Consider the following 15,517-nt stretch of genomic DNA (forward strand, 5'->3'; position numbering starts at 1 on the left):
TAATAGATACCCTTTTTATGTATCACAGCCTGTATTAGCCCTCAGTATCGGCCATCGGACTGATATTGGAGTCTCGGGCTGATACAGGCTGTGATATGGAAAAGGGTATGTATTCTTCTTTATGCAATATATAATGATATAATATGATATTGTTATATATGATATGACAATGTATCAAGATATGATATTTTATCATGTAAATATCATTACATATTACAATATGATATCGTTTTATAAATTATGATATTGTATTGTACGAGTATGATATTGTATCATATATGATACACAATATATTGTATCATATGTAAAATATACATTAAAACTACATTGTTTTATATCACATGATACAATACCATGATACAATACCATGTGATACAATAATATGTTATACAATACAATATCATATTATACAAATATCGTATCATATGAAACTATACAATTATTGCTGTATAATTTAGGTCAATGCGATATATAATTTAGCCACCCGAGAAGTACAGTATTCACCGAGCCGGAATTATTTTATTACATGATCAGCGACTAATTTATACAGACATATCACACTGGGTGTTATCAAGCGAAGATTTTAGTTTGAAGCCATAGCCGAACAATATGAGAAACGCGATATTTCATTAATACTATTTTCAAACATGACCGGAAGTTAGTCCTGACTTTGACCCACTTTCTATCTGTACCCAGTAACATTGGTTACAGCGCTTATTTATGAATGATTTACAAACTTGGATGTACTTATGACAGGTTACAGTTGTTGCTGGTAACGTTGGTTATAAATTAGTTTAGGTTAGGGTTAGTGTCAGGGTAAGGTTAGAGTCGGATTAGGGTTTAGGGCTAGGGTAACCAATGTCACCAAATAAAATAAGCCCCCTGTAAATCATGAAAATGACTGTCACCACTTGTTACCCTATGATATGTCACCGAGAGAATATAGCTGTAACCATTGTAACCAAATAAATAAGACTCCCTGCTACAGTGAGTGAGGAAAAGACTTGTCGCCTCTGTTACCTTTTGTCATCAAGAGAATATATAGCTGAAACCATTGTAAACAAATTGAATAACCCCCATTGCTAATAAGGTCTGTCACCCTGTTACCCTTTTTCATCAAGAAAATATAGCTGTAACAATTGTTACTGGGTGAAATTAAACCATCTAGCGGAAAGAAAATAAACAGATCTGTCATATATGTTACCTTTTGTCACCAGAAACAGTGCCTTGTTACTGGTTACAAATAAAGTGGGGTAAAAGTCAGGACTAATATCTGACCATATCTACTATTTTTGTCCAATGTAGAGAAATCAAATGTTATATTGACCTCCTCGGTCAGGTACTGGTGAGTATAAGTTTCTGTTTTTACAAGATAGTTGGATGTGAGCCAATCAGAGAGCTAGGAACTAATCAATCATAATAAAATATAATATATTACAATACTATGATACAATTTCAGGGGATATAATAAAAACTATATAATACAATATGATCAATATTTAAATATATACCAATTTAATATGATACAATATCATAATATACAAAAAAAATTGATACAATATCATATTGCATCATACAATTTTAAACAAAATAATATTATGGGATATAATACTGTATCATATAATACAATAGTGTATCATATCATACAGTACTATATCATAGGAATCTTGTTATATCATTTAACAACAAACACGTCTATCAAGCAGGTTTGAGTGAGGTAGTAGTTTTTTTTAAATTATAGCATCGTCAGGCTCTGTATCTGAAGTAAACTCTGCGATTCATTTTTATTGAAGTTAAATCAACCATGCAAGTTTTGAAATAGTACTATTACCTATTAAACATGCACGACCTGTTCCAAAAAACTAAACCTCCTCCAGCATCTGAAACCTATGGTTCAGATTCAGAATCCATACCTGTGGAGTGCATCAGAAGCACAAGATGTATCAAGGTATACTCCAACTTCTCAATATTCCCATCTTTTCAAGGTAAATTTAGGAACAATTATCTTTGCTGCGAGAAAAAGTGGGGGGCTGAAATCTCTTGCCTAATGGTTAATTCTAACTTTGAAAAAACTTTGCCCCCCCCCCCGGTTCCGACGCCTATGCTAGGAAGTTTGGTGAAGTAAGACCAGTAATAACTAAGATAGAATCATAAGAGGGCACCTGCTTCAAAAACTTTTAACCAGCTCCAAAATCCTTAACCTCCTCCAGCATCTGAAATTTATGGCCCACATTCAGCATCCCATTCTTTCAAATCCTTAAGTAGGTCAAAATGCATCATCCATGCAAGTTTGGTGAAGATAGTACAAGTAATAACTTGGATACAAGACCTGCAACAAAAACCTTAACCAGGTCCGGACACTGATGCCAGAGGTATAGGATTAGCTTCCCCCGACTTAGTCTTAGTAAGTTAAAAATACACTTACTTTTATAATTATATGTATTATTTAAATATCCTTACTTTACCTGTGTCATCTTTTTGCCAAGGCTCCTATGATCATACTCAAACATAACTTAAGTGTTATCCCCCCAAACTGGAAAGGTTCAATGTAGCCCTACTGGTTAAGCTCCGATACAACTATTTTTGGTAAAGTTTTAATAGTATAAGGATGAAGATTTTTGTACATATAGATTTAGATGGCGAGTGCATTATGTTTTATACATGCTTCTACTCCAGTTTGACAATTTTCTAAAATGATAAATCCTAATCGTATTACATGTATTTTTCTTTCCTTTCATGAACCGAGTAGGAAAACTGGCTTAGAGGTCAAATTTTAAAGCATATGGCTAGTTGAAGGATGCTGGTTCAAATTCTTTGGCCACCTGTGTAGTATCATTAATCACAAGTAATCATGGTAATGGTCAGTGATTAAACAATACCAGCATGGAAATAGTCAACAGGGAAGGCCGACACATTCAAACCTTTCAATAAATATTTTAGCTCAACCCCAGCATGTCATGTAATATAATCAATGCTTTGTCCATAGCATTAGTCCAATATATAAAATATCCTCTTATTTTTCCAGTCATTAAATCAATTACCATGAAAACTCCAATTCAATTTCTTTTCTTATAAAAATAAATTCAATATCTTGCATGACCAAGTCAAAGATTTATGTATGAAATAATGAAATTACAACTTTTTTTTAATAAGTTTATGATGATTTACTGACATTGTATGAAAAATGGAACTTTCTGATTTTCATGTAGCACACATAATTTTACAAATACATTTAACAACATTTCAATAAAAACATGTCTATGTACACATATATATAAAACTTCTGAAGTAGAGCCTGGATAATGTTATCAAGCTTAGGACAGTCTTTGTGTTCTCCTGCTGTGGCAGTAGCCAGGCTGTTTTATCCCAGTAACTAACACTGGTCTGAGGTTCACACCGACAGTACTTGTTACTTCACCCCCGGGGGGCCACATATTCCGTTTATTTTGCTGTTGCCATGGGATTCCTCAGAATTAGAATCACAGAGTCACCTCGGAGGAACATTTTGGAGATATATCTGTCTTTGTTCACAGGTTTGGACTTTTTCTTTCCTTTGCCTGTTTTAGGAACTTCTGTCCACATTTCTTTCACATTTTCTAAGACCATATTACAATGCCTGCAAAGGAATTTCACAATTTTAAAGTCCTGTAATGTAACATCAGATAGTCTTGATATACACATCATCTCCATTCAAAATACCTAAACTAGTAATCCTACATGTCTAGCATATGTATGGGTACTATATACAGGGAAATATGACTGAAATTATTGCGCTTTAAACAAAATTTTGTCTGGGCGAGTTTAAGGCAGGGCTAAACCGTTTGCACATGAAGAGCAAAAATAACAAAGAATGAAATTAACCCTTCATTCAGTTTTTTTAACCAACAAAAATTATCATAACCTTTCATTAGAATAAACATATATACCGTTTATATATCTGTTAATGTGATAGTAAGCAAGGAGAGGTAACCCCAATATGATGAGCCATACAGACTATTAATAGTTCAATAGAGTACAGAAGATACAGAAGCACGTATAGACCTGAATATAAAGCTACTTTTTAAATTAAGAAGATAGACAATTTTAAAATTTGAAATTAAAGTGCACCAAGCAAACAAAGATGGACAATTGTGGTTATGTACAATGAATCCAACAATATATATGTCAGAAATCCAAGAAGTTCACGAAATGCAATTGTAGGAAATTTACTGACTAAGAGACTTGTTCAGAGAGAGCTTTTTCCATTAACAATTTGAATACCAAAAATATATGCACCATTCCCTTCCTTTCCTAAAAACTTTGAATAACATCAGGTTGAAAACTAAGTTTTACATTTATAGCTGTAGGTCTGTAGCTCCCCGTCTGAGAAAATTTGTATGGATGCCCTGGGAGCTACAGTGCCTTCCATAGTGAAAAACTGCAAGGCGCAAAAAAATTGCACTAGTTTTGGACTAATTATTCTTATTTCCTAACACAATGTGTACAAAAATTCCTCGGACATTTTGCGAAAAATATCGTCACTTGACTTGCCTCTAATATTCTTCTAAACACCATTACTAGCCCCATAAAGTGAAGTGGTGTTGTTTGTCTAGTGTTTACATGTTAAAATGGCGACTATAATTATTGTTGCTCCCAAGTCGCCCAACTGAATTTTTTCAGACCATGAGCTACAGACCTGCAGCTAGTTCTACATCTGCAGCACTGTCAAACATCGGCATTCACAAAAATAATGAGGAAGCCACAGTAATTCTGTAGTTCCACATCTGTGGCTTTTTCAGTTGGAGCCCGACCTACCTGTCGAAAGCTTTGACCCTGGCGAGCAACTTCTTGTTGTTTCTACAGTTGATCAGAACCTGAGTGTTGTTTTTGACAGACTGGGTTAAGACAGACAGTGGACCCGTGTTAAATTCTTCTTGCTCACGTTGAGACAGTTCTTCTGGGGTCATCTCACTCTTCGGTTTCGCCAATAGGGCCCTAGATAAAAACAAATACAAGGGATGCCACAAGAGCTCTAACTAGTATTACTTTATGTGTAATAGTTTTTTTTCTTCTTACTATCTTAGCCAAAAAATTTAAACACTGCATATCGACAGGTAAGTATATAGACCCCTGATGTCGATTTGATTCGGTCTCTACATTACAATCACAATTCAACCAAAACAGATCCATGTATTTTAACAGACTGTTAAGTTATCTCTTGCTTTATATACAATGTGAAGATATAAATACGAAGCTTTAGCAGATAGGGCCAAATTAAAAGTTAGCATTGCAATACATGATAATTAGCTTTGAGGGCTTCATAAAAAAGTAAGAAAATACTTTTGAAAACAAGAATGAAAAACCTACGTCATTTTTAAGCAGGATGATGTTTGATTGCTTTAATAAATCCTTGGCGGCTTCTCCTTTGTATACAAACGGAAACGAAATATGTTCGTTTACGCCGGCTTTACGCATGCCCAATTCATAACTTCCGCTTTCATTTTCTACTTAGCTGTCAGCATGTGAGTGGCTATTTATTATTTTCTTTAAATTCCAATATATTTCTTAAATGTTGTGTATTTTTTACTATTTTATATGTTCATTATTTTTAAGAAAGTATTTAGATTAGAAAAATAGTAAATATTATGTGGAAAAAATTAGGAACAAAGAATTTACAGATAGGCCGTGTTGTAACGTTACATGTTACGTGTCCTTAGCCTGGTGACATTGACAACAACATAAAATGTATTTCTTCAGTAAAACGTGTCTTAGCATTACTTAAATTTCAGAAAACTCTGTTACAGTACACGTCTTACTTTGTTAGGTTACTCTTTGGTCACAGCAAGAATCTCAGCAAGAACCCTCCTTAAATGAAAAATCTTTTATTGATATTTATTAATGTGTGCTGTGTTTTTGTTAAAGACCATTCTTATGGATTTGTTGAGTTGATCCATGAATTCTCACAGATTTCAGAAAGTAATGTGGTATAGTCATATGTAATGGGATGGTAGAAATAATGACGAACCAGACAGGGATTCGAACCCGGGCCCCCTGAATCTCTAGTCAGGTGTTCTACCAACTGAGCTATCTGGCACCGGTATTTGAACCAGTCTGACTGTCACAATCCTTCCCCCTTTAAAAATGGTCTTTGCCCTCGAAGATCACCCCAGGTTCTTCCCCTGGCAGGAATTAACTTGTCAGTTCCAGGGGTTGGTCACTGCACCAAATGTAACAGGATGGGGGAAATAATGATGGACCAGACAGGGATTAGAACCCGGGCCCCCTGAATCTCTAGTCAGGTGCTCTATCAACTAAGCTATCTGGTGCCGGTATTTGAACCCGTCTGACCATCACATATGTCATACTAGCACTGGCTAGTGGGTAGACGAGCCTTTTGCTCAATCGGTAGAGACTAGGTGTGCTGGATTTTTATGCCAGAGGACCTGATGTCAAAACTCAGCAGAGGTAATAAGTGTCTCTGTTACAATAAAGTACCTGGTACCAGGGCATTTTAAATTCACATGCAGACCAAGAGTATTTATTTGTATATCTAAACATACCAAACTTGTTTACTTGGGATGGTAAGGATGTGAAAAAAAGGAATATAAGAGACAAGTAAAGTGGTGACATGTCATCTCTCATCAGAGATTGAAACTAGAGAGATAGCATTCTTTTGATTCCATCCACAGATATTGGTGAAGCATGAAGATTTCAAAGACTCTTCAGGTGGGAATCCTTGTGGCTGTGTTTGCAGCCATGGTTTCCTGTGATGACAAGGAAGAGAAAAAGAAGAAGCTTCAAATCGGTGTCAAGAAACGTGTCGACCCAGACAAGTGCACCATTAAATCTAGAAAGGGCGATGTATTGAAAATGCATTACACAGTAAGAAATTATGTTTAAAAAGGCTAAAACTTATATTATTTTAAGAATTTGTATTACAGTAACAATTAGTAGCAGGGCAATACATACTTGATAGTCCTGTAGATTTTGTAATGGAATATAACCTGTAAAACATTTTGCATATCCTATTTCATTTCATAAATAGCAAGTTTATAAACAGAGCAGTATTCTGTTTTAATTTATTTTTAAAATTAAAATTCAATTTAAAAAAAAAGCTACCATAATAGTACTTTTCATGCATTATTTGACAAGTTGATAAGAAATGTATTGAACTTAGGGAAAATTGGAAGATGGAACTAAGTTTGACAGTAGCTTGGACAGAAATGAACCTTTCAAGTTCACCCTAGGGTCAGGGCAGGTGATAAAAGGATGGGACCAGGGCCTATTGGGGTATGTAACTTAGTATTAGACATGTTTAACCCTACTTCAATTGTGTACAATATTAAAACCTGCCGCCAAAAACCAAAATGTTTGAATTGAATTATATCAAATAATCTCAGCAGTTTAGTAATTAATTCATTGAGATTGGCATAGATACAATGTATATCTATACATTAATTTTAAAAAATGAATTTGAAATAGGGTCATAAAGGCATCAGAATGTGGTTTTAAAAAAGTAAATATGAAAAGAGAAGTCACATTTTGGCAAAAGATCCCCATCATATATTAAGTATCCAATTATAATGATAAAAAAAATCCCAGTAAAAAAAAATTTACAAGATATTCTTAAGAATATTTTTGGGACCCCTAAAATTTTGATATATACAAGTGTTTATACAGAGTTTTCTGTACTAAAGGTTCTGTAGATGAGGATTTAATTAAAATTTTTATTTGAAGCATGTGTGAAGGAGAGAAAAGGAAGTTGGTGATCCCCTCTGACATGGGCTATGGAGACAGAGGTGCTCCTCCCAAAATCCCACGTAAGTTAGATGTCTAGGGAACATTCTCTGTCAAATGTTCTAATTTTCTCATCAGTCAGTCAGTCCTGTTTTTTTTGTAAGCACATCTCCTCTTAAACCGCTGCATGGAATTTAGTAAAATTTTGTAGGTATTGAAGACATAATGTGTTGATGTGCATATTATCAGGAATTTCCAATTCCATCAATTTTTTGGGAATGTTGGCCCTTTTAAACTTAAAATTTTGGCCACATATTGAATATACCGTTGTAATAAACAGTATGAAAGCTTAAGGTGGTATGGGATATCTGTCAATATTAATGTGAATAATAATTGAAATACTTTCACCAGTTTAGAATTTTCAAATTTTACAATATCTAACCAAAAAATAGCTTTAAAAAATATTTTGAAAGGTAAAAATTGTAAAACCCACAGTGGGATTCGAACTCATGACTTACATATTCATATTAAACCCTCTAACTCACTGCGCTACACTGTTAGATGACACTATTGGAAAAGAAACTACTTATATAACTGCACTTAATTTTATTGTTTATTTCGATAAACAATAAAATTAAGTTTCGATAAACAATACGTCACAACATGGAAGTGTCCCGAACCACCTTAACTCCTCTTAAACTGCTGCATGGAATTCAGTAAAACTTTGTAGGTATTTTGTGTAGTGTGTTGACATGCATATTACCAGGACATTTTGATTCCATTATATTTTAGGGAATTTTGGCCTTTTTTAACTTAGAATTTTGGCAGTATAATGAATTTTGTAATGAACAATTTTTAAGTTCAACTCCTTTTAAACTGTTGTACAGAATTTAGAGAAACTTAGAAGGCATTTTTGAATTTCGTTGTTGTTAAAAACAAAGGAATATTTGCTTGAATTTTAAGGCTGATGATTTTTGCGAGTTATATGCCCTTTATCAAATTATTTTGCACACTTTTTCTTTTATTTTTGGAATAATATTAATACTTTGGATTGTAAAATAAACCCCGGTTCATCCTATGCAAGTAATTTTGAATTCCCTTTAAAATCCACTGCTTTAAAGTATGCTTTATGAGAATTTACTTCTGAAATAAAAGTTGCTCATCCATGTTTCCAACAAGTGATGTAATTTTTATAAATGAATTAATAATAAATGTATGGCTAACATGTTGAAGTAACCATCTCCATATGGAATGCTTTTGCTGCTACATTTTTTTAAATTTGACTTCTCTGATTTCAGCCAAGGCTGTGCTTATATTTGAGGTGGAGCTGCTAGGAATAGAGAGGAACGATGAATTATAAGAAGATATGGGACAGCACCATCAAGTGGCTTTATTCTCTCACTTATAGTATTCATTTTTAGCTCAGTGTCAAGTTTTTTGTGTGGAGAGAATGGTAATAAATTATATGTGTATTGACTTAAGGAAATATCTGATGCATGTATCTGTGTAGTGCAATTTCATTTCTCATTGTCTGCATTTGGTAAAGTTTCTTAGAATAAAACTTTTTAATATTGCCATTGTTTAGTACTGTATTTTTAGTTCTTTACTGTTATATAAATTTTTATCAGAAAGACTGCAAAGGCAGACACCTCCCACTGACCAACAAAACTGGTTCTATAAATAAAAGAAGTTTCTGGTTTCAGATACATGTTGCTTTACATTGAAAGTAATTTTAGCATTGGACTGGCCTTACTAGGCTTCCCTTACAATATAGTAGGTTTTGAGGGAAAGTGACCCCTTTTCCTTGTTGTATTTTATGAATACCTCAGTATTCTAATCTCGTTATTTATGTTCTATATATATTTATTAGGCTGTATTTTAAAAATCATTAAGAATTCACAAATAATAAAAAAATCTATGATATAAATTTTGTCTTTAATGATAAATCTTGTATTCAATAAGAAACACACAATTCCCTGGCACGTATAACACTCTAGCTGAGTCATCCACACACGAGTGATCTCCCCTTATTGGAAGTCCTTAAAGACCAGAAAATAGCAGCAGCCAATGTGTTGCTGAATGATAAAGAACTATGAAATTTAATGCATTGAAAATTGGAGACTTCCAATAAAGGACAGATCTATTTTTACACCTCTCTTGCTGAGATAGTCTACTAAGAGTAGTCTGACACCTTCTACAGTACATTATTGCTTCAAATTAATTTAATTCAAATTATCATAAAACCAAATTTAAAAGTTACCTGTCAGTACTAAAGAAAATTGTTTACCAACACACATTGATATGTTTCAAAAATAAAACAAAATGTAAAACCCCTAAGTTTTACAACATGCAAGACTTTAAGAAATAATTAGTACTTACAAATTTAAAGGGGTCAGGTTTCCAATTGAAAGAACATTCACTTTTTCCCACTGAATGACTGTCATTGTAAAGCAATGCAATAATAGGACTCTTAAAACTCTGGTCTTGAGCAAACTTATCAAATGTTTGAGGTAATCTTTTTTGTATGTTATTATATCTGCATTTCACATTTAATTCACCATGAATTTAATCTAAAATACTTAATAAATATAGTGAAGACATTAGAAAATGTTATAATAGTAATATATATATATATGTAATCTTAAACCCCATTGTTCTCCACATAACCTAAACTTAAACTGTTGCTGCTCAATGTAAATATTTCATTCTCACTAAAGTTTTCACAATTAATGAAGAGGTACAATTTCAAAATCAGTTTGGACTGGGTACTGTGATAAACAAAGACTTGCGGTGGGATTAAAAATCTGCTGTCAGTTTTACTGAGAAACAGGTACAATGATTTAAAATTCATCCAAAAACTGCAGCAGGAAGTATGTCTGATCTTACTTTACTGATAATCTGTTTGATGTTTCAGAGTTTCTTAAGTGTGTAGCAACAACACAATAAGTGTAAGGTTTATTTACATGAAGGATGAGAACATGGTACAGATGAGGGGTACACAATGTGAGAGACTGGGCATTCTCGGGTTGTACAGGAGTATAACCTACTGGGTGAAAACTTCTCTAATTTACATAACACAGTCACACACAGGTAAAACTATCATGCACACAAAATGGGTCAAATGAAAACTATCACTCTAGATTTAGTTACACATGCATTCTTGTGATGAGAATTCTAAAGGTTTTTTTACACATGAGAAAAAACAGATGCACTGCTTTAAAATAATTGATAAACTGATTAAAACATGAAATCAGGGGGGTAGTAAAATTGGAATCTGACACAAGTGAAATTTATAAAATGTCATTATATTAAATTAGCAGCACTCTCTAAAATCATTTGAAGAACTCAAGAAAATTTCACCATGTGTATAGTTCTATTATTGCTGAGCTTGCAACAGTGTTCATATCATGACATATCTATTCTCCAGAGGTCACTGGCCATACATCACTACATTGTACAAAAAATGTTTCTTCAAGAATCTTCTTGTATTGTTATAAATCAATTTGCATATTCATATTAAAACAAAACTCTCAGCTGTTTTGTTAATTACACAGCCCAATAATCCGTACTCAAATTTAAAAACAAAACATATTGGTTAATGCAGGGACAGTTCCTTCAGGAATCTGGGTCGAGCCGCTGGAATGAGGTCCCTAAGTGTCTCGTGGGTTTCACCATCTTTTCTCGAGCTTCTCGGCGCCCGTCTTCCTTGTGATCAAAATCGCAGTTGTGAAGTTCAGGCAGTCGATGCAAGGAGCAGAATACAAAGTCTGTAACAGAGAACACGTGTAAGACCATTATTTCAGCTCATTCCATGTGATGTGGGCTTTCCTATAACGGCTTTATATACATTTCTGAAAACCTTGACAAGGTTCAAATGAAAGATGTAGAATCTAATAGAAAAAGATGAATACAAATATCGAACAATAGATACACAAGTTACAGAACATAACACCAGTTCAGATGTTACAGTACATATATCATATCCTTAAGAGTAAACAGGTACCGTATTTTGACCAGATTCACACCCGTACACACTGACCTATAGGCAGTATCTGCTGACCAAGTTTACACATTTATGCCTCCCATACACTGACCTCGGGAACATCTGTACTTACTGACCATAATAACACCTGTTAGTATTAACCACAAGTACATATGTAGATACTGACCACATTTACATCTGCCGATCTGCCGCTGGGCCAGCTCCAGTTTACATTTACACTGATAACATCTCTTCTTGTTTTTCTGTCCTTTTTCTGGTGTTGATTCAGGGGTGTCTGATTCTTTATCAACTTGTGTTATATCACTGAAAATTGAATGACATCAATATTTTCATAAATTTACTAATTAATATCCAGTGAATTTAACATCCTTGGAATAGGAATGCAAAAACATATTTACATGTAAAAATCAATTTTAAAGATGATCAGACATCATGAGATGCATCATAAATTATGCCTGAAGCAAATCTGAAACATTTGATTTATTCTATAACATTTCAGTTTTGTTACAAAAGGAAGAGTTCCTTGTGTGTGGATGTATACAATGTGAGTTCTCTACCAGGTGGTGATTAAATCGATTGACCTACCGTTTGACTCCTCTTTTTTCAGGGGTCTCTGGTGTGGCTACACTGGAAGACAAAGATGGGGATGAATCGGTTTCTGGGGGAGGGGTTGCTGGACTTTGTTCACGATCCGTTGTTCCTTCATTAGAAACACTAGAGTCTTTAATGCTCTCACAAGTTAATTGTTTGGAAGAACAGGGCTGTGATTGGCTATCACTAATCGGTGTGCTGTTATTTTTTCCTCCCTCTAAACCAATGCTATGGCTGCTTTGTTTAGCCCCTTCCATATGACTGTGCCCACTTTGTTTCATCTGTCTGGCAGTTTCTGCAAGAAAATACATGTATTAACTGTCTTGTTATTTTAAGACCTGATAAGAAATTAAAAAAAAAAATATTCAAATATTTCATAAAATAAAAGTAAATTCATCTTTCCTTCTGATAATAAATTCTTTGTAAATTTACACAGCTATCATAGAGGAGATTCTGAACTACCAAACATGAAGCAAGAAACACAAACCAGGAGAAATGAGATGATCGGGAGTGCTCTGTAGGGCATCATTGGTTTTCTCTATGTGTGCTGAAACAAAAAACAAGACCAGCTATATACTCTATAATCATATATCTCTGATGTAAATTATTTTCTCCATTTGTAAGATTAATAAGTTGTAACAAATGATGCTATATTCCTACATGAAATAATTGTGTTTTTATTGCATATGAGCAACTTTTTAAAAAAATGTACGGCACCTAAGCATTTTGTCAAAATAGAAAAAGGAAGTTTGGTTTTGGAGCATTTTTTCTAGATGAGCGCATGCAAATAATGTCTACTTCAGGCACCACTTCCCTTATTCAAGTTGAGTAAACTCAATCAGCAGTATATTGGAATATGTAAACACTAAGCAGTGAGTTCCTTTACATTTTTTTTAAAATGGTTGAACATTTTAAAACAATCGGATTTACCGGTATATTGTTTAAATCATTCAATCTAAAGTTGTGACTTCATGGTGAACATTTTGAAACTCGAATCAATTACATATACTGGTACTTGAATTTTAGATTTGCTTTAGTTCTATAGAGACTTGAATTTTAGATTTGCTTTAGCTCTATAGAGCTATATATGCAACCAAAATCTCATTACCACCTAATCTACAACACATTTCCATCTCCCTTCAATGCTTATCATATATCAGAAAGAATAAATATTAACATGAATTATATGCATCAACTTTTGTTTCATAAATCTCTGCATGCCACAGCACACATGAACAATACTTACATTTATAGCATTGTGAACAGAGTCCAAGTGTACTTGAAGATCTGGAATTAAATAGAAAATATGGTTTATCTAATGTTTCCGTCTCCTTATCCTAACATTGAATGATTCTGAAATAAAACCCCCTATCTGATCAAAACTTGTAGTAATACCCTTAAAATAAGCTTATTTTGAAAACATTTCTCAACACAATATTTATCAGAATACACAACACCATCTGGCAAATAAACTCTAGAAATTTTTTCAAAGATGGTATTTATGCATGGCATATTACAAAATAGAGGAATTATGAATTCTTTATTGTGTCTATTGCTGGAATGACACTATTTCAGGTGAAAAACTGTTGTATCAATATATTATTAAATAATATAATATGAACTATGTCTTGTTTGATGTATATGTCTAACCCAACATGTGTTAATGTTACTGTACTTAAAAACAATTGTTTGTGATTGGTCAGTACAAACCATGGTAATGTTGGGTTCTTGTTCAATTATATGCAAATTGATTGAAACCAATCAGCCAAACCCAAATTCTTGATAACTCTAGATGATCAAGAGATCCAATGATGAGTATTTTGAAATAAGGAGAAAATCAAGGTGTAGACTGAGGTTTGAAGTTTGCATGCATGTTTTTGGATTGTTGGTTGGGGGTGAAATTGTACGCTTATATTGTGAAAAATTCTCAATCACAGATGAAGTTGATAAAAAATGCTAGGATATATCATGCTATTTCTAAAAAAAAATTACTTCTTACACAAAAAACCATAATGTAAACAACGATTGCATAATAGGAAAAAGATAATTAAAGGTATACTGTCTTTGTGAGATAAATTATAAATATTTTATCAAAATAAATATGGTTCATTGTTCACTCTAAATCACTAACAGCGATGAACGCTGGCTTAGCCTGCTTCGCAGTCCACGTTTACGCGTAATCGCCTTCTACTGCGAGAGTAGATCTACCCAACCCAACTCGGGATTGATCGTTTAGATAAACATGATTGATAAGGTACTGGCCCGGATGTTTCATGTTTTTTTCATTGATACAAATGTCTGTATCATAATCTTAAGACATAATACACAATAATATCTAATTCACTCCTTAATATAAGTGAAACTTTCAACCAGACAAGTCCTAACCCACACCAAGGAAAATCCTAGCGACCCAGGGCCTCCCGACACCAGCCTTCGTCACGGTGGTGATTCAGATCCTTCAGTCGCGAACTTACCCCCAAAATCCGCACGGGCAGCGAGGTTGGTCGTTACTTTTCGACTTCTCCATCACCTACGCAGGTAACATGAGAAATGGTCCTTTCTGAGGAAAAATCTCCTAGTGACAGAATGACAATCGACAGCTGGTTGTTGTCAATTCGAGGCTGTATATTGCTTCCGGTTCGAAGGTCAATTCTAATTTTTACAAGACAGAGTAGCCTCCCGTTGGTCATAAACAATGAGGGAGGGGTGGTGCATTTCTTATTTTATAGCCAATAATGTGCCGAAACCTGGCACATACGATTTATTGATTCGACATGAGGCTGGACCCACAAGTAGAGGGAAAATGTGTACATGTACATTTTTAAAGTTTGTTTATATCTAAATCTTTTAGAGAGATCTGTTTTAATATTATTTTTGGTTTACTTAATAAAAATAAAAAACGGGGCTTTTTTAGAATAAAAAAGGACCAACTTGACCCCCCCCCCCCCCTAATTTTTCATACCCCTTTTACATGTAGACATACGGGTGTTAACTTTTGTGTGTGCTGTTTTTGTTTCTTTTCTTTACATAAAAAGGAGGCTGGAAAGTCAACAAACCACCGAGAAGATCTTAAACGTTATATGAAATTTTAGCCGTATTAACTTTATGTGAAGAAATTTTTATCAAATAATTTATTTTAACTCGAATATTTTAGTAGTTTCCAACATCTTTAAATATAGAGCCCTTCTCCTTGACATTGATAAGCAC

General features: G+C 33.8%; 3 protein-coding genes across 3 annotated transcripts; 1 reads left to right on the forward strand and 2 right to left on the reverse strand.

Annotated features, from left to right (window-relative positions):
- Nucleotides 1-3,098: 3,098 nt before the first annotated feature.
- Nucleotides 3,099-5,459, reverse strand: LOC128176520 (small nuclear ribonucleoprotein Sm D2). Its single transcript, XM_052842929.1, has 3 exons — nucleotides 5,347-5,459; nucleotides 4,795-4,974; nucleotides 3,099-3,616 (listed from the first exon to the last, which is right to left on the reverse strand). The coding sequence occupies exons 1-3, from the start codon at nucleotides 5,349-5,351 to the stop codon at nucleotides 3,442-3,444; spliced, it is 360 nt and encodes a 119-aa protein (XP_052698889.1). The 5' UTR covers nucleotides 5,352-5,459; the 3' UTR covers nucleotides 3,099-3,441.
- LOC128176519 (peptidyl-prolyl cis-trans isomerase FKBP2-like) lies at nucleotides 5,423-9,289 on the forward strand. Its single transcript, XM_052842928.1, has 5 exons — nucleotides 5,423-5,501; nucleotides 6,669-6,861; nucleotides 7,157-7,269; nucleotides 7,717-7,799; nucleotides 9,015-9,289. The coding sequence occupies exons 2-5, from the start codon at nucleotides 6,682-6,684 to the stop codon at nucleotides 9,074-9,076; spliced, it is 438 nt and encodes a 145-aa protein (XP_052698888.1). The 5' UTR covers nucleotides 5,423-5,501; nucleotides 6,669-6,681; the 3' UTR covers nucleotides 9,077-9,289.
- A 345-nt stretch (nucleotides 9,290-9,634) lies between these two features.
- LOC128176518 (AN1-type zinc finger protein 3-like) lies at nucleotides 9,635-14,941 on the reverse strand. The gene is made up of 6 exons (XM_052842927.1): nucleotides 14,785-14,941; nucleotides 13,557-13,597; nucleotides 12,798-12,857; nucleotides 12,305-12,605; nucleotides 11,886-12,022; nucleotides 9,635-11,483 (listed from the first exon to the last, which is right to left on the reverse strand). Exons 1-6 carry the CDS (start codon nucleotides 14,835-14,837, stop codon nucleotides 11,332-11,334), a joined length of 744 nt encoding a protein of 247 aa, XP_052698887.1. The 5' UTR covers nucleotides 14,838-14,941; the 3' UTR covers nucleotides 9,635-11,331.
- Between the last annotated feature and the right edge of the window lie 576 nt (nucleotides 14,942-15,517).

This window comes from Crassostrea angulata, chromosome 3 (assembly GCF_025612915.1).
Source record: "Crassostrea angulata isolate pt1a10 chromosome 3, ASM2561291v2, whole genome shotgun sequence".
In the NCBI taxonomy this organism is placed as follows: Eukaryota; Metazoa; Mollusca; class Bivalvia; order Ostreida; family Ostreidae; genus Magallana; species Magallana angulata.